Genomic DNA, 18796 nt, shown 5'->3' on the forward strand with positions numbered 1-18796 from the left:
TTAGCTATTTTATTATGGAGAAATTTTATCCCAGAAAAATGAGATTTAATAAATAAAAGTCTTATATGTTCTTGGGAAGCTTTTTAATTTCTTGTTTCTGTTTTGGTAAATCTTTCTGAATTCTATGAGTTTAGTATTTCTTCAATTCTTCAACATAATTAATGCATGTTGTTCGATCTGCTTATTCTGATAATGATTTCTTCCATCGTCAACACTCCGTCCTGCTTATATAAATATTTTTAATATATATATATATATAATATTTTTAAAACCCTTGTTACTTTGTTAGAAATGTTTGTTAATATATTTATATTCAATACTTAGTAATTTAAAAGTTGAACCAACTTATTTATTAGTTCAATTGGAGCACATTGTGTTATTTTTTTTTAACTAAATAATAAAAGTGGCATAACCCACCTCTCCCCCGCAATTATATGAAGTGCGTATTAGGTATAGCAATTTCCTCCATTCTGTTAGGTTTCCGCCCCGCTCTGCTCCTAATGGGACGGATTTAGTAACTCCATAAATGGGTTTGAGGCGAATTTGGTAAAAGAATTAAAAACCTGAAATGGATAACAGGAGATCCCCAAAACAACCACAAACGAAAGGTGGCTCGAGAATGAGGTCAAGCATAGAGAAAGGTTACGTTTGTACAAGGAAAATGTCCAAGACAACCTCCTACTCTTTCTATTTCATTTGGGGCGGGGGATGGATTTAGTGATGCCCTCACCCCACCCTTGCCCCGACCCTGATTATATATATATATATATATATATATATATATAAAAGTTAAGTGTCTATTAATATATTTTGACTAAATATTCGCTAGAATCACTACTTACTAAAATTTCACAATTGTGCACGTGATTCAATCTTCAAGAATCAATCAAGGATTCAAGATCTTGGTATTCTATCCTAAGTTCAAAAATTAATTCAATAGTTTCAATTTTATCGCAATTGAACGAAGTATGCGGGACGGAGTCAGTATTTTGTCTATCAAAATAGGGACAGGGATGGTATACCAATTATAAACCCGTCCCGAAATTAGAACGGAGTTGGTATGACGAAATTTTTAACAGGGCGAAATAGGGTGTAGCCAACTCTACCCTGTTGCTAATTTTAGTACGTATGGCAGAATTGATAAGTTACCTGCCGAAATAGGGATGAAGATGGTACACTAATCAAAAATCCATACCGAAATAAAGACAAAAATGGTATACATGAAGTGATATTATGCAACCGGCTCTTAATCGGATTATATCTGTACGTATAATAGGGAGCCAATAACACCAATATTCATTGATGCGTCAGTGCTGAAGAGTTTTGATTTTTTTAAATTTTTTTTTTTTATTAGATTTTGTATAACGCAAAGGGAAAAATTGACAAATTAGAATAATAATTTAGACACTTTTTCATGGCCTAAATGGAAAAAGAGTGACGATCAAAAGATACAAATGAAACAAAACAAGTTAAGTTGAGATCCAGTCTTATAGTACAAAAGTTCAGTTTTCTCTTTCGCTTTGCGTCCATACAATATCACCAACACAACGCGTTTATAACCTCAAGCTTCAAATCTCTCTATAAAACTCTAAAACCATATCCAAATCTTCGTCTTCGATTGATCAAGCCAATTTTCGAACCCTAGTCCTCGCCAGACACCTCAACCACCCAAATCTTCATTCACCTCCCTCCGTACGTCTTCAATACTCTCCTCCGGAGCTCTCCTACGTTTCGATTTCGACACCAGATCCATGCGGAAGCTGATGGACGGCCACAATTTGGAGGACAGGGACTGGTTGTTCGAATTGATGATACAGAGCAAGTTGTTCTTCCCTAGAGAGAGGGGCGGGAAAGTTTTCGTGTCGCCAGACTATAATCAGTCGATGGAGCAGCAGAGAGAATTGACAATGAGGCGAATTGGGTAATTGCTGGATCGTGGGGTTTTAGATGGGTGGCTTACGACCAAAGGGCCCGATGCTGATATGCGAAAGTTCGCGTTTTTTGAGGTCGTTGGTTTGTATGATCACAAACTTGCCATTAAGCTTGGTGTTCATTTCTATGGTCCGTTATAGTTTCTTTTTCTATGATCTTTTAATGCTATTATCCTGAATTTAATCCTTTTTGAGTGATCCTGAATGTTGGTTGGTGTTGTTTCCTGTTTGGTTGCTGATTGAGCGGAGGAAAAGAAAGGAAAAGTAGATTGTTTTCTTGGTTCTGAGAGAAAGCTTGAATAGGAAGAGAGTAAACCGCAAGGGGTTTGCCTAGGGGGAAAAGCAGGTCTTAAAGATCAATTCTTCTTAAGTGTAAACAATTTTTTAAGAGCCACGCGAGAGGCATAGTCCAACCTTTACCTAATCCGTGCGGGGCACCTTGCACAGTCCCGTGGATCAGTTGGGCAAAGCCCCGACACCCCGGTTTGGTGAAATAAAAAATTGGAAGAGTGCGCTGAACTTGGGAATAGTAGCAACTTTATGTGATGGTGTTAAATGCTTGACTGCCCTGAAAGTTGTTCCTTCTGTGAAAACATCATACAATTAGGCTCCTCTGTTTTAGCATCTTCGCTTCAAAATGTTTTCTGTAAATGTAATAAGAAATTAAAAAACCTTCACACCTCACCTTTTCCGTAATTTTCATGTTGAACAAATGAATGTTTTTTTATAAAAAAAAAAAGAAAAAATGTAGAAAAAATAACACAATTTAACTAAGCCATGTACTTGTCCAAGCTTGGTGGCCGTTCATTTGATTTGTGAATCAAATAAATAAGAACATGGTTGTCTCTCTCTCTCTCTCCGAAATGTGGCCGGCCAGATTTCTGTCTCATATTCTTTAATTTAATGGGTTTCAGTTATAAATAAAAAAAATAAATAAAATAATGAGTTTCTTTTTAAGATTTTTCTTCTTTTGATGGTCACAGCCACGGACCTACCTGTAATCCAGTGGGGGCCCCACAGATTTTTTTTTTTTTTTTTTTTTTTTGGTTTTGGTTTTTATACCTGCAGTTTCCTCCTCCACCTTTTTTTTATTTTTTATTTTTTTTGTATTACATACCTACAAAAAAATTAATTTGCCCCCCAATGAAATTACTGAATAATCCCACTATTGCCCCCACAACATAGGCCGTCTCCTTACATAATTTTCTGGGTCTGTCCTTGGATGGCCAATTAGTTTCCCGATTCCATAACAGATGAGATTGTGTTAGAAATTTGAGTGGGCCCAACTGCCCAAGATAGGAGGGGTTCTGGACCTGTGAGAGCACATGCTGGTGAGCGAGAACCTGTGGGGTAATTCTTTACGTGGCTTTGGAGCACTTTTTCTAGTGTGACAGAGTTATACTAAAGAAATTAAACAACCTTGTCCAACAAGAAATTGGTGTAAGAGCTCTATAAAAATTGAGTATGTGGTAGAGGAGTTGGAGTATGCCTGAGGTAGCGAAGGGTTCTATTAGGTTTAGTATTCCTTGGATCTGCGCATTAAAATTCCTTTATAGGAATGACAATAATAATTTAGCCTATGTTATGATAGAATTATCATACAGATGGTGGATCTCTTTCTACACAGAAGAGATCCTTTCTGACATTAATACTGTTATATCATCACATTTCTATGAGGATTTAAAAGTATCACCAAAATTCCTCTTTAAAAGATCTAATTAAGGATTCAAATAAAAAACCTCCCAAAATTTCCAGAAATATCTTCAGATTTGAAGAAAAAACTATTAGAGATCATCATAATTCATGTCCAACAATGAATTCACTTTAAGAGCTTTATAAAGAATGAGTACGTGGTAGGAGTATAGTATACCCAAGGTAGCTAGGGGTTCTATGCTTATGGGAGAATTCATGGGGTATTTCTTTACATGGTTCCAGAGCGCGTTTTGTGGTTGGATTTGGTTCTAGAGCGCATTTTGTGGTTGGAGTTTGGAGAAACATGTGTCTTATCTGACTTTTTTACTTTGGATGTTTTGTTTCAGTTTATTATACTCTTTTTGGGTTTTGGATGGGATACCTTCTTTGATTGAGTTTAAGAAAAAATTCATAGTACCGTCTTCATTATATATAGTGGAACCTTTTTGTTGTCTTTGCTCACGAATATAGCTTATTTGTGGGTGAACTGAATAAATCATCCAGTTTTATGTTTGTTCATTTCTTGTTAAATTCACTTATTTTTCTCTTGCCAATATGAACCTTAACAATAGTGTTGATTTTTTATTTTTTCCCTTTTAAACTATGTGTGATCATCATTTCACAACTAACAGAAGACAATTCAATCATATATGTTACTGAGGAGGGAGGAAACACGTTATGCAAGTTGGTTTGCAAGTTTCAGTTGGGTGGACTCCTACTCTTATTCATGTAATGAGGAGCAGGGGCCATCAAATTCTTTTAAAAAATATATTAATGCAATTGGACCATGATGAACTTTACACTTTTATTTTTAATTGAACTTCAGGTATTGGCATGTAGCTAGGTCTGGCTGGAATTGTTGATCATATTAGCCAGACAATCAATTAGTCTGGGTATTTTTTGGAGCTTGGTGATCAATGCTGATTTACTTATCAAAAAAATAAATAAACTTGAATTGCATATATTATTAGTTATTACAAGTCCAACTTTTGGAATATTGTGTTTGTTTGTTAATTTTAGTGTGGTATATCACAGAAATTTTATCATTAGGACTCTCTTTTTCAATGCATTTCTGGGGTGGTGCCATCCAGTTTTTTGGCACAAAGCGCCATCATGAGAAACACTGAAAGTTACGTAGTCAAAGGCTGCTTTGCAATGACTGAACTTGAGCATGGAAGTAATGTATGTAAAGGTGGTTCCTTCATTTAATATGGGGGGTATTTGGCCTGTTCTTTGATTTTCATCCATTCTTCTGCGTCAGTTTCCTTGACTGTTTCCTGGGTTATCTTTTTCAGGTATGAGGATTTGAAACAGTCACCACCTATGATCCAAAAACTGGCGAGTTTGTAATTAATACTCCCCGTGGATTGGCTCAGAAGTACTGGCGAGTCACGTTCTTCAATTTCTGTACATGTACTGGCCAAATGCCTTACGAAGCATCAGGTCTGTTTCAATTCCAATGGCTACAATAGTAAAATACCAGCAAGCCTGAGACAAAAATAATACAATACAATAATAAAACACTAGCCTTCTGAGATAATTAATAAATGAAACAACTAAAATATATAAACACGTCAATACATCATCCGCCATAGACATAAATGAAACAAATGAAATAAACACAGTCTATACATCATCCTTGGCCTCTCTGAAAGTGACTTTCTAGCTCTACTATCTATATGATCATAAAGCTGTAGCTTTGCAGATAGGACAAACATTCTTTTCAAGGGGCCAAGTCTTTATGCAGTCTGCATGATATTCATGTCCGCATCCAAGTCTTCCAATGTACTTTAATTTTTGTTTATCTGTCTCAGATCAGAAGATTTTGTTTTTATTTTTTTGGTCTATTAATGACTAAATTGAGGAAATGAGTAGAAAGATTGAAAGTTTTTAATCCTATGTTGTCTGTTGTCTGGCTCATGAATCATGATTAGTGAATATGTGGCTCAGTTCTAGATGATAGTTTAGGAATACCAATCAAAATGATGGAACCATTCAAATTTGAGGGGATGTACAAACACACCCCAAATCAATTTGGTTGCAAGACAAGCTTGTAATGTATATAGTTGAATAAATTGGATTCTTTCTAGACATTTTCCATTGATGTCCCTGGCTTTGCTTGTTTCCTTGTACATTTGTTTCTTTCATGGTGTTCTATGTGTACCAATTGACCATGCAAAGCATATGTTGTACATGTTCATACTCCATGGTAAGTTGGGATGCTATATGATTGGGTGTGACAAGATTAGCTACTAGATTATAGTGATGAGTAGAGTTTAAATCAAATTATTACTCCACGATTATCATTTCTGCTATTCTGGAATGTTTCTACTTTTGCTTGAAGTTGGTTGACTAGAAATAGAAAACTTGGAATGTCAAAACTACCAATCAAACATTGAGTAAATGTATGATATTGAATAGACTAGTACTCTTTCCTCTTATCACCGTCTGCTATTAAACAAGGGTATTATTGCTTCTGAACAATCCTTGGATGTTTCTGGGTTGCAGCCGATTACCATATAATAAGGAGAGAGTTACAGAACTTAAAAATCAATAACCTACCTTCCATCATTTTCTGGATCTAAGTTTCCATCTCATGGTGATGATACTATCCGAACGTAGTTTCTTCAAATTTTTATTGCTGGCTATAAGTATGTATATTTGTATAAACAAACAAGCAAACTAGGAACCCTTTAAAAGGTTTCGACTTCCAAAATGAATTGTTATTGGTTGTTGGTCTAACATTGCCCTTATCCCCAATCTTAACTCCTTTGCTGTGTAAAATTTCTCTTTTTATATATATCTGCCCTGTTGTTTACTACATGATTAATCAACGAAGTGTATTTTCTTGTCAATATTCCTTTCAGAATAAATTGTCTTCTCACTTGAAATTCTTTGTTATAGATACTGTGCTATCACAAGTGCATACTACCAAGGAGCTGTTGGTGCATTGCTTGTTTGTGATGTCACTCGTCATGTCACATTTGAGAATGTAGAGAGATGGCTAAAGGAAGTACGAGATCAGACAGACGCCAATATTGTGATCATGCTAGTGGGGAACAAGGCAGATTTGCGTCACTCGCGGGCTGCTTCCACCGAGGATGTCACATCAGAAAACACCTTTTTTATGGAGACCTCTGCTCTGGAGTCCATGAATGTGGAAAATGCTCTCACTGAAGTGCTTAGTCAGATATATATCGTGTTGTTAGCAGAAAGGCTCTTGATATTGGGGATGATCCGGCAGCTTTGCCAAAAGGGCAAACCATTAATGTTGGCGGCAAGGATGATGTATCAGCGGTGAAAAAGGTTGGGTGCTGTTCTGCATAATCTAAAGAATGAGACCAGTGGCGAAAACTGGTATTTCTTTGATTCCCATTTCAATGTGGTTATGGGACACTTTTGATTGTCTGAGTGTTAGAATTACAAAGAACCATCGCCAACAAAACTTATATATTTATAACATGTGACACTCAAAATTTGCCTAGTTTTGCCGAGGCTCCAAATTTTAGGATTGATATTTCTTGCATTCTTTTGTCCTCTTAGTCACCTTCATGTTAATTTAAATTTGATTGCTCAGGATTGGATTCGGAAATGTATCAAGACATTCTACTTTCACTGTGCTTCAATTTGATGTTTTTTGTCCACATAAATAATTTATTAGTTATTGTATTACGGTAATGGAATGATAGATTGATCCATTTTCCTGTGCAAAGTTTACTACAAAGCTCGAGCTAGATATTTGTAAGCTTGTCTTCTTGTTCATGTTGTATGAAGAGATGTCAGTAAAGGGTGACTATCCTCTTTGAGGATGTTGATTGTTGATTGACAACTTACCTTTCTGTTTTCATCAATGAGTTATTGGAAGTTCTTTTATGGGATCTACATTACTCAATGGTTTTTGTAAGGTCTATTCAATGGGTTTTTATTGGGAATCGGGATTACATTTACAATCTGATATCATCGTCTGGGTAGACAACATATGGCAAAATTGTTAGATGGTTCTGAAACATTGATGTGAAGAAACTGAAGATTCAATTCCTGTGGACAAAAATAATAAAATGCTAGCCTTTTGAGATAGTTAATGATGAAACAACTGAATTATATAAACACGTCAATACACTGTCCACAATAGACATGAGAGAAACAAATGAAATAAACAGAGTCTACACATCATCCTTGGCCTCTCTAAAAGTCGTTTTCTAGCTCTACTATATATATGATCAAAAAGGTGTAGCTTTGCAGATAGGGCAAACATTTTTTTCAAGGAGCCACGTTTTTATGCAGTCTGCATGATATTCATGTCCGCATCCAAGTCTTCCAATTGTCTCGTTCTTTTCATACTCCGCCTGCAAAATTATACACCATTTTAGTTATTACATCATCAACAGACAAAGATGCATGCCTTAAATTAAAGCCAAACACAAATGGGAAGAATTAATGGAATTGGTTTGCATGAGACTGAATATATATGCATATATATAGTTTTACGTACTTGGCATATAACACAGATTTCAGGTTCTTCGTTCTGATTCGCAGATGAAATATGGGTTCTTGTGTTAAGCTGATTTGCAATGGTTTCCTCTGACAACCCAGTGCTAACCCGGCCCATCCGTTCCTGAAGCTCTAGTCGGTCCTGCAAAGTTGCACGTGTCCTTTTAGTTATACATGTATGATTATATATCTATAATGATAGTGCAATAAGATTTTTAGATAATCACTAGTCTTCAATTTATATACATACTTGGGTCTCCTTTGATATATATAAATGTATATATATGAAGAGAGTGAAATCGTCTTATTTATGTATAAAATTAAATTAAGAACACATTCAATTTGAACTTAGTAATGTAGATACCTCGTAAGACATATTATCATCAGTGAAGTTATCTGAATTGGGGTTTGCCGGAATGTAAAGGGAGTAATATGAAGAATCATCCAGCTGGAGCACCTCCTACAAACAATATTTTCAGGGAATATATTAATTAGTATCCTTAAAGTTAGATGGTTATATAAGTACCGTAGTCTGTAAATAAAGGAAGTAGATAAAAGTAGTAGAGAAAGAAGATAAATTAACGTAACATACATCTTCTAGAAGATAATTTCGGAAAAGGTGACCCTGGTGTGGCGCTAATTGATGAATGGGTATGAGCGTGTTACTCGAATTCCTGGTATTAACCCGAGCCTGAGAAGGACGACCACCTCTTCCTCTGGTTTCATTGTCATGATGATGATGATGATGATGATGATACAAGCTTGGGTGGTTTTCTCTTTCTATTGCTTGCATGGGATAAGGTGAGTGATGCTCATAATCATTCATGACATTGTCATACTGGTAGTGTGTCGATCTCTCTGCATATTGAATCTCTGTGGAACAATTAAATCAACAATTTGTCCCATCACTACTCAATTCACAACCATATAATATATAATATATATACACTAATGAATCTATATATGGAACCAAACATTTAATTAAAGACAAATTAGTTGAAGAAGACAAAGGTAGTAGAAATTAATAATTACCTTGTGAGTAATAAGATCCAGTAGTTTGGTCCCAAGTAAAAAGTCCTACATTTGTTATCCCAAAAGGAAGTGTAGTAGATGAATGCGTCCCAACATCTGTAATGGGCGGTCCATACAGAAGACTACCACCGTAATGAGTCCAAATATCTGAAATAGGTGGAGGCCCATACTGAATAGCACCGGAGTGAGTCCCAACATCATCATCTGAAATGGACTGCTGCTGATACTGAAACCCACTGGAGCGAATCGCATCGTCTGAAATGGACTGTACTGGATCACTAGACTGATTCCTATAAGCACTTGTGAGCAGCATGTTTCCAATATAGTTCTCCCTCGGCCTTGGTTGATCAAGCAGATCGTGACTACTTGTGAGTACCATGTGATCATCTATACATGATATCCACAGTTGCCTGCTTTCAATTACATATCAACATACCCATCCCATCAGAAAAATAAATAATAATAATAATAATATATATACACAAGAAACACAGATAAGTACACAAGAAACAACACACAAAATATGTAACTACAAAAGAAAAAAATTTATTCATATACCAACATCACAGGGGAAAAAAAAGGAAAAAAAATTATAGAAAATGCAAACCTTAACAAAACCATAACTTAATACTCAAGAATCATAAAGTCAATCCATAAACTACGGTTATACATAGTCACTATATTGTCTTTAAACTATACATTAATATATGCACTCATATACCAATTAATATATAATTAAAACATTAGAGAATTCGTACCTTTCCATTCTTTTTGACTATGTAAGTCACTGAATAGAAAAATCTAGAAGAGTAGAATGAGAAGTAGTGTGTGTTGTCCGAAAAATCTAAGGGAATAGAATGAGAAGTTGTTGATGAATGTGACTATTTATAGACCCACATAGATATATATTACTTAGTCCCTACACAAAAGGAAAGCTAATTGGGCTTCTCGCCGCCGCCGTACAGATTCACTCTAATTTCTCAGATTATATAATTTCTTTGGACCCAAGTTTTATCCTTTAAATAGTCAAACTTAGTGGTCAACCAGAATCTAATTAGAGATTGCCACCAAGCACTTACATATCTTCTTTCCCAAATGTATATTTATACAATAAAAATTTGTTTCCCTACTTTACGGTCTCTTAAAATAAATTAATTATTAATTTATACGTTAAACTTTTTTATAATTTACTTTTTAGGTCAAATTGCACTAAACTTCTTTTACTATCAAAAAATTGTAAAATACACCCCTACACTATATTTTTTTATTTTTTTTTATCAAACATTCTCAATTTATCAAAAATTACAAATTATCCTCTCTTCAATACAAAAATTAAATTTTTGGTGTTAAAATAGTAGAGCGTCTTAAGCGGCTAATTAAGTGATGGCTTAAGCCCTCGCTCAATCGGAGGGTCCCATGTTTACAATTTAGTTTTTTTTTACTCTATTTAAATGTTAGGGAGTATTTAAATGAAACAATCTTTCAGCCATTCCTACTTTTTCTCTTTCTATTCTATTAAAACTTTTTTTTTTTTTTTTTTTTTTTTTTTCACTCATTTATGCTTTTTATATTAGAAATCTTATATATTCTCTCTTTAGTTTTTTCCACTTCTAAAATTTCTCTTTAGTTTTTTCTACTCTTAGTATTTTTTTAACTTTTCAATATTTGTTTTGCATGTTCTAATATTTTTTTAATGTGTTTTAAAATTATTTTTCAATTGGAAAAGTACTTGAGAGAATTTTAATCCGCAGTACAGTAAAATTTAATCCTTAATGCAATATATATATATATATATATATATATATATATATATATATATATTTTAAACGAGTATAGTGTTAATTTCGTAACCAAACGTCTCCCATCGTCTTGTGGCGATTATGAAAGTCACTGATAGAAGACGACGGAGCTGGAAACTGATGAGTGGTAGTCCAACGCCTCGCGTCATCATCTGATGAAATGCATCAACTCAAAATCAAAGCCATGCTCGCCGCACCACTAAGGTTCTCAAAACTCCCACTTCCCATCTTCAAAGCTAAGTCCTACACATCTTCTTCTTCTTCTTCTTCCTTCAACCATCCACAATGGTCTGGTCTTCAAACATGGAGAGTCAATCCTCTCAACGAGGATCGTTTTTGGGGACCCACCGGTCCCCAACCCCCGACATCGTCACCTTCCTCCTCGGCTGAAGTCGATGAGGGTTCCGTAGCGTCCGCTTCTTCTCTGGCGGAATTGGGCACTCTGGTTCTCTCCACCGGTGATCCTCTTGCCAAATCGAAGCTTTCTCATCTCGCTTACTCCAGGTGGCGCCGACACAATCTTCCTATTGGGGTTTCTGTGCCGCCTGATCGACCCGCTCGCCCTACCAAACCCCAATTGGTTCCTTCTCTCATTCCCATAGTTTTTATTTTACTTTTGTTCTTAACTTATTTGAACTTTATATTGTATCCAATTTTGTCTTTCATTCTGGTTTCTTAAGAAAATTAGTAGGTCTTGATGATTGAAGCTAAATTGCTCTCTTTTTTTTTTTTTTTTGTATGTACTATATATATATTAGGACTTACGAGTCCCTGCAAGCTTTAGAAGCTTCTTTTTTCCCTAAAAATCTTTAAACATCCAAGTGTAATTGAAGATTATAATGGTTCGCAGATGTGGGTATTCCCTATTATTGATAGTTATATACAATGAGATTTCTTCAGTTTAACTTTCTAAACATCTTCAACTAAAAGTTCAGTGATTTGGAGATGGTGGTATTGTTCATATCTTTTTATTGTAGTGATATTTTCGTACCGGCAAGTTCAGGGGGTTATGTTGGATATAACTTTCTATATATGTGGCTATTGCTCTTATATTTTAATTATTGATAGTTACAATTTGATGAGGGGGCGATTTTAACTTTTAGAAAATTTAAATTGGAGTTTCTAATGATAGGGAGATTTGGGTGTTACTCACCCATGGGCTATTGAGTTTGTAGCTATGTGGTATTGTTCATTTTTAGCCTCTTTTTGTAAAATACAGGTGTCCCCAAAAGAAATTCCGTCTCCCAAAAACTCTGGCTTGCCGCTTAATGCTTATATGCTACATAATCTTGCTCATGTGGAGTTAAATGCTATTGATTTGGCATGGGATACTGTTGTCCGGTTTTCATCATATAGTGATCTTCTTGGAGAAGGTTTCTTTGCTGATTTTGCTCATGTTGCTGATGATGAGAGTCGTCATTTTGCTTGGTGTTCACAAAGACTGGCTGAGCTTGGTTTTGGGTGAGGAGAGCTATTAATTTGGGTATTATAATTCCTTTTTGTTACTTTGGCTTACTTTCAATACTCCCCTTGTAAATAGCTATGGAGACATGCCGGCTCATAATCTGCTTTGGAGGGAGTGTGAGAAGTCATCCGATAAAGTTGCTGCCCGTTTGGCAGTTATACCATTAGTCCAGGTAATCTTTTTCTTCTAGTCCACGTTTTTGAAGTTCCAATGATGTCAAACTTGATTGCTTATCCTTTTAGAGATGTTAAGTTATAAATATATTTTCTTTCCTCCTTTTCGTCCCTTAAAGAACTCAAGGTTATAACAGTGTGTAACATAAAAAGTTCATTCCCTAGTACTAGTCATGGTGATGTGGCATACTAGCAGGGAAAGTGTAGAGACAAATCTAGCCTTTGGCATTATTTGCACAATGCGGCTCTCATCCGACTTTGAGATATGTCCTTGTGCTTTTGGACCCAAGTTTTCACCATACCAAGCAATGATTTCTACAGGCAAATCTAACCTTATGATTTATTCAACATGCATTCATCTTAAACCCATATCAGTATAACGTCATAAATTTTACCTAATACAGTTGCCCCTTCCTCAACATTGCATTCGGTTTTCAGCATATCTGTTTTGCATCTTCTTCTTCGTAATCTAAGAGTTCTATTTCCAACCCTTTTCTGCATAAAATATATACAAAGTCTAATGTGGGCTATGCCATGCTTCGACTCCTGCTGCCCACTCCTTCACTCATGAGTATTTTAAGAGAGGTCATTGCATATTGCAGTGGTAAAAGGTTGGACTGAGAAACGTGAGATAGTGGGTTCAAGTATGAGAGTAGCCACTTTGAGTAAAATAATTTGGAAACTTAAGTTTTGGGCTCATTCATGCATACCATTGTTATATTTGGTAGTCTCTAACCATGCACAAACCATTAACTGTGCCCCATACACCTGTCTACTTCTTCTGTGCAGAAGCATTACTCATATATTATCACCTAAGTTTCCTAATCCATTCAGAATGAGACTTAAAGGATAATATAAAATTCACTACCATGATTACCCCTGTTTATAATTTGAACACCATTAAAAATAATTAAAACTGGAATTTATGGAATTCTGAGTTTAATTCATGCATATCTTTGATATATTGGGTAGTTGACAGCCAATAGAAAATGATATGGAAATTTGTGTATAGCTATAAGCTACATAAAGCATCTGTCACTCTGTTATTGTTACAACTCATTTAACAAGTCATATACACCTTTAATACTCAATAAGTAAAAGTTTAAGCCTTCCACAAAATGTACAAGTTATCAGACTAGATTATATACCTTGCCCAACAATGTATTTCTGAACTACCTTACACTTTCATCCCTTGTACTAAACTTCAATAATTATTAAATATGATAAAGGGTAGAAACGTGGATGATCTGAGTTTATGGAAATGTTTAGTTTATATTTATTGAGCTGAGGGTCACTCTTTTACTTTGTTGCTACAGGAGGCTAGAGGACTAGATGCTGGGCCAAGGCTTGTGCAAAGATTGGTTGGCTTTGGAGATTGTAGGACATCCAACATTGTGGCTAGGATTGCTGATGAAGAAGTTGCACATGTGGCAGTTGGTGTCCACTGGTTTGTTTCAGTCTGCCAGAAAATGGGTCACACCCCTTGCTCGACTTTTAAAGGTTTGCTAATCTCTTGACACTCTTTCTAGTTATTGTATTTGTATGGGTGGGGGGCTTTTGGAAGCCCTTGAAAGGGATTAGTACTAGTAGACTAGTAGTAGTATTAGCAGCAGCAATAGTAATGGCAATAGCACTAGTAATTTAGTAACGGTAATAGTAATACTTACTGGAGAAAAAATAAAAAGAAAATAAATGGTAAGAGTAAGAGTAACAGTAATGGTAGATGCTTCATGGCAGTATCTCAAAGTCAATTTCAAGAAAGTAAATTGGTTCGGTATATGCTTTAAGTGAATAATGGGAAATTCTGTAATGTTCCATATTTGTCAAATAAGACGTTATCTTGAATTTTTAATATAGTTATAAATCCTGACAATCTTGTGTGTGCATGTTATAAACCTCCTCCACAGAAGAAGAAAAACCTGAATTACCCATCTCTTCATCGTTATCATCTTCATTAAACCTGAAAAACCTGTATAAATCCTAAGGTCTTTGTCAGTTTTGAAAATTGCATATCTTACTGTGTAAGGTTGGCACTTTGGCATTGTCGGAATTTCTGTGCGTGTGTTTGTGTTATGCCCATTGCAGTGAGTACCTTGCATTCTGTCCTTCCATTCATCTTTATCTCGGCCACATTAAACAATTGAAAGCAAACCATTCAACTGACAACCCAGCACATAAAATTGAAGTTGTCCTCAAATTTTTTTCTCTTAATGTGAATAACAAAACACCTTAGTTATCCATCTAGTAGAAATTCCTACTGCTTCTATTTAACACCAAAAGCAAAATACTTAAAGAAAAATAAGGAAAGAGAGCTAAATACAGAGATAACAACACGGAGGAACGAGATTTATCTAATTAGTGTAAGATGACATCTTGTAATCTGCCCCCTTCTGTCTCATCCTCCATTCATATGTTTTGTTTGTGTGTGTGTGTGTTTATTTATTTATTTATTTTTTTATGATATACATGCAAATTATGCATGAACTTGTTTATATCAAATATTTTATGAAGTTAAAGGGCAACCCTATAAACTGAAAGTTATTCTTGTAGTCATGGTTTTTAGACATTAACTTCTTAATTAAAAGGACTTCTGAAAAATCCATTTGCCAAACATTTTTTCTTTTTCCTTTTGATTCCTTGTAACAAAGTTCTTCCTGTAAGGGACTTCCCAACAAAGGACTTTTGGTGTTAGGATGTGTCAGAGAGCCCAAGCATTAATATTATTACCATATTAATTCTGTGAATTGCGTGCAAGATGATGTTCTTTTCTTTTATTTGTTGGTTGTAATCTTGCAGACTTGTTAAGAGAGTACAATGTGGAGCTCAAAGGACCCTTCAATTATTCAGCTAGAGATGAAGCAGGAATTCCGCGAGACTGGTGAGAGAATTCAATTTATTCTTTTCTTCGCCCCACCTTCTTTGTCGGGGTGCTTTCCACTGATAATTCATGTTTATAAGTTGAACACAATAAAAACAATAAAGCCGGAATTAAATGGAGTCCAGGGTTTATTCATGCATATCACTGGTATGTTGAGTAGTAGTGTATCAAATAAAAAATTACAGCTTCGATGTCAATGTCTATGACATAAGATGTAACATGTAATACACCTCGAGTCCTTGCCACTGCTACCATGACAGCATGTAAAACATTTAGTGGAGATAGAATCTTTTTTTCCTTGTATAGCAGCTAGTATGGACTTAATTTATTTTATTTATGCGTCATAGATGCGGCTCTTTTTGATAAGCTATGTCTCGTCTGCTGTGCAGGTATGACGCATCATCTACCAATAAACAGGATAACGGGCAGCTTTCTGAGGTATATGATTTGGGAACTTTGCACATATGAAGTTAATTTTAGAATTTTCTTGCAAATGATATTGTTTGAAATGTTACTGACAGGTTTATGAACGACTTGCTTGCATAATCTCTATGGAAAAAGAAAACTCAAGTATGAATAGTCCCCCTGGATGATCATTGTTCTGCAGAATCAGCTCAAATTGGATAACATGTTCTTTTTGCTGTGAGCAAATGGGTGTGAAACAGAATCCCCTGTTTGGTTGCATTTTCATCTCCACTAAGGGGAGTTATTTGGATTTATGATATGACAGGCTACACAGTAAAGCCAATTTGATGCAATCCTAATTCTTGCTGAATTGGGTGAGAGGCTACAGATAATTGAAAGTCTGGTTTTGAAGTGGTCTGTGCAGCTTTGATAGAATTCATTGTTTTGAAGTGGTCTTTCCCTTGTGATGAGGGTCTATGACATAAACCTTGCTCACCCAGTCATGGAGTTGAAGTTTCTCAAGCTCAAAAATGATACAGAGCGTGATAATTGAGAAAAGAAGACAAGTTCAAATGAAAGTAACAACATAATATTTGTGTAAATATCAATCAACCTCACTTCATCCAAACTAACAGATGGAGGATTTAATGATAAAAATTACTTATGTTATAAGAATGAGTAGATTTCTTTGGTCTAATATCTGAGCAAACAATCGTTGTCCTTGTTCATGTTCTCTAAACAGTGTATTAGTGACCATTTTTCTTGTTTAAAGGATTGAGATTTTTATTCTTACCACATTACCCTTGATTATCTGACCTACTGTAAGGTCGGGTAACAAAGACGTGATTCTAAGTCGTAACGTTATTTTTTTAATGACGATTATTGTTTTGTTTTATTGATCTATCTATTACATTAAAATGGATTGGTTATGGATTGCATATATATATTCCCTCTCTCTCCATATTGACGATTGAAAATATTCTTGTTCTTTGATTCCATTATCATAGTTTGAATCTCCCTCAACCATCGCATTGATCACAGTTTTATTTTTTTTTATTCCGGGTAAAAATCATTGATCACAGCTTGATAACTGTGGGAAACTAAAATAGAATTGAAATAGTATATTAGTGAAAATTGGTTGAAGCTATGTAGCACGGATATGGATACGTCGATATGTCAAATTTTTAAAAAATAAGATACGGATACAGCGTGGACATGCACGGCTACATATAAATGTAAAATTTTATATTTATGCATTTATTGATAAATAGGATTATAAAACTTTAATTCATTTATAATTTAGTTACTATGAAATGAATTAGAAAATAAAATTATGTCACTATTGTAATGATTTTTATATCATATATATTATTATTTTACTACATTGTCATGATAATATTTATACTATTTTCAAGATTACTCGGTAGACTTGTGTTAGAAATGTCTAGGAAAGTGTCAATGAAGTGTCCAGGGAGTGTTAGAAATGTCTAGGAAAATATTGGTGAAGTGTTCAGAAAGTGTTCGAAATAATAAAATTAAATTTTTTTTATGAACATGTATATGAATTGTTGAATAAGTATTTGAGGAGTGTCGGTGTCCGACACGTATACGACTCTTTAGTAGAAGTGTTCGTTCTTCCAAGCACGGACCTAGCGTAGAATCAGCAGATGCCCCCATTGGATTTTTTATATTTTCATTTTAGACCTTAATTTTTTTAGAATTTATGAAGATGCCCCTACTAAAATTACAATTCGCCCCCACTGATTTTTTTTATTTTTTATCTTTTACTTTAAATTTTTAAGAATTTATGAAAATGCCCCCATTAAAATTACAATTTTCCCTACTCAATTATTATTTTTTTTTTTGTATTTTATACTTTAAATTTTTAAAAATTTATAAAGAAAACTCTATTAAAATTATAAAAATAAATTCACTATATAAGTTTGCCCACGAATTAAAATGCCGCCACTCCTCACAAAAGTTTTTGGATATATGCTTCCTAAGTTAAAAAGAGAGTGGGAAGCCGAAAGCAACTTTTAACAAGTGATAAAATGAGAATGCTGAGAATGCCTTTTGTGGGGGTGGAAATTGGGAATCCTTTGGTGTCAAAGTGGTTCAATGAAAGCGTTGGCTTTACCTTTTTTATATCGGATGACAACACCGATGTTGCTTAGAGCAAACGCAAAGGAAACGCCTACATGATGTCTAATGACCCACTCCCACTCGCACGCACCCATGTTCCTTCTCTTTTCTGGGTATAATTTCACAGTAAACAAACAAGAGAGAAGAGACTATACGACTTACCATTAGCCTTCAGTTGAAGCAATTCATTGTAGAGAGAGAAAGTAGATCATAATGTGCTGTGGAGACGATGATTGCAGACCTCTGGGCTTTCTTCTGGGACTGCCCTTCGCCTTCCTTTCCCTCATCATCTCCGTCGTCGGAATAGTCGTTTGGATCGTCGGGTAGGCTTGCCTTCCACTCTTAAATATCTCTCTCTCTCTCCCCCTCTGTCTATTAGGGTTTCCAATTTCATCTAATAATCTTGATTTATTGACGATACATTACATTGCAGGTTGGTGCTGACGTGCATATGCCCATGCTGTCTGTGTGTGACGGTGTTAGTGGAACTTGCTCTAGACCTTATCAAAGCCCCAATTCATGTCATCGAGTGGTTCACTTCTCAGATCCCCTGTTAGAACCAACACTCTTTACTGTATTTCACTTCCTTCCTTCTTAATCTCTCTGTGTGTTCTAATTAATTAATGGTAATACTATGATTCCCTAGGCCGCTGTACATTCAATTTACATATATTAGAGTTTTTCTTTTGCTACATTACTGGTTTCTGTGTATTGCCTTGAAATCCCTTTCTTTGAACTGAATATTGGATGTCCATTTCATATTTTCTTCTTGATTATTTGTGCGTACA

At 35.1% G+C, this 18796-nt stretch overlaps 3 protein-coding genes and 1 pseudogene across 3 annotated transcripts; 3 read left to right on the plus strand and 1 right to left on the minus strand.

Annotated features, from left to right (window-relative positions):
• Positions 1-1224: 1224 nt before the first annotated feature.
• LOC132308940 (ras-related protein RABA1f-like) lies at positions 1225-7335 on the plus strand (annotated as a pseudogene).
• Positions 7336-7695: 360 nt separating this feature from the next.
• LOC132310520 (probable E3 ubiquitin-protein ligase RHG1A) lies at positions 7696-8248 on the minus strand. The gene is made up of 2 exons (XM_059808685.1): positions 8116-8248; positions 7696-7969 (listed from the first exon to the last, which is right to left on the minus strand). The coding sequence occupies exons 1-2, from the start codon at positions 8230-8232 to the stop codon at positions 7844-7846; spliced, it is 243 nt and encodes an 80-aa protein (XP_059664668.1). The 5' UTR covers positions 8233-8248; the 3' UTR covers positions 7696-7843.
• Positions 8249-10979: 2731 nt separating this feature from the next.
• LOC132308941 (uncharacterized) lies at positions 10980-16761 on the plus strand. The gene is made up of 7 exons (XM_059807243.1): positions 10980-11525; positions 12165-12406; positions 12486-12582; positions 13900-14083; positions 15380-15461; positions 15851-15899; positions 15983-16761. The coding sequence occupies exons 1-7, from the start codon at positions 11106-11108 to the stop codon at positions 16052-16054; spliced, it is 1146 nt and encodes a 381-aa protein (XP_059663226.1). The 5' UTR covers positions 10980-11105; the 3' UTR covers positions 16055-16761.
• A 1193-nt stretch (positions 16762-17954) lies between these two features.
• Positions 17955-18700, plus strand: LOC132308945 (signaling peptide TAXIMIN 1). Its single transcript, XM_059807246.1, has 2 exons — positions 17955-18331; positions 18442-18700. Exons 1-2 carry the CDS (start codon positions 18222-18224, stop codon positions 18563-18565), a joined length of 234 nt encoding a protein of 77 aa, XP_059663229.1. The 5' UTR covers positions 17955-18221; the 3' UTR covers positions 18566-18700.
• The last annotated feature ends 96 nt before the right edge of the window (positions 18701-18796 follow it).

The sequence above is a fragment of the Cornus florida genome, unplaced genomic scaffold, assembly GCF_030987335.1.
Source record: "Cornus florida cultivar Cherokee Brave unplaced genomic scaffold, ASM3098733v1 CherokeeBrave_3.0.0_Hap2_Chr05, whole genome shotgun sequence".
NCBI classification, from domain to species: domain Eukaryota; kingdom Viridiplantae; phylum Streptophyta; class Magnoliopsida; order Cornales; family Cornaceae; genus Cornus; species Cornus florida.

What these genes read in the sequence shown, in the direction of transcription:
- LOC132308941 (XM_059807243.1), top strand. Translation starts at nt 11,106, where the DNA reads ATGCATCAACTCAAAATCAAAGCCATGCTCGCCGCACCACTAAGGTTC. An exon ending in CTGGCTGAGCTTGGTTTTGG is followed by an intron (nt 12,407 to 12,485) that starts GTGAGGAGAGCT and finishes CCTTGTAAATAG; the next exon opens with CTATGGAGACATGCCGGCTC. An exon ending in GCAGGAATTCCGCGAGACTG is followed by an intron (nt 15,462 to 15,850) that starts GTGAGAGAATTC and finishes TCTGCTGTGCAG; the next exon opens with GTATGACGCATCATCTACCA.
- LOC132308945 (XM_059807246.1), top strand. Translation starts at nt 18,222, where the DNA reads ATGTGCTGTGGAGACGATGATTGCAGACCTCTGGGCTTTCTTCTGGGA. An exon ending in ATAGTCGTTTGGATCGTCGG is followed by an intron (nt 18,332 to 18,441) that starts GTAGGCTTGCCT and finishes ATTACATTGCAG; the next exon opens with GTTGGTGCTGACGTGCATAT.
- LOC132310520 (XM_059808685.1), bottom strand. Translation starts at nt 8,232, where the DNA reads ATGGGCCGGGTTAGCACTGGGTTGTCAGAGGAAACCATTGCAAATCAG. An exon ending in AAATCTGTGTTATATGCCAA is followed by an intron (nt 7,970 to 8,115) that starts GTACGTAAAACT and finishes ATAATTTTGCAG; the next exon opens with GCGGAGTATGAAAAGAACGA.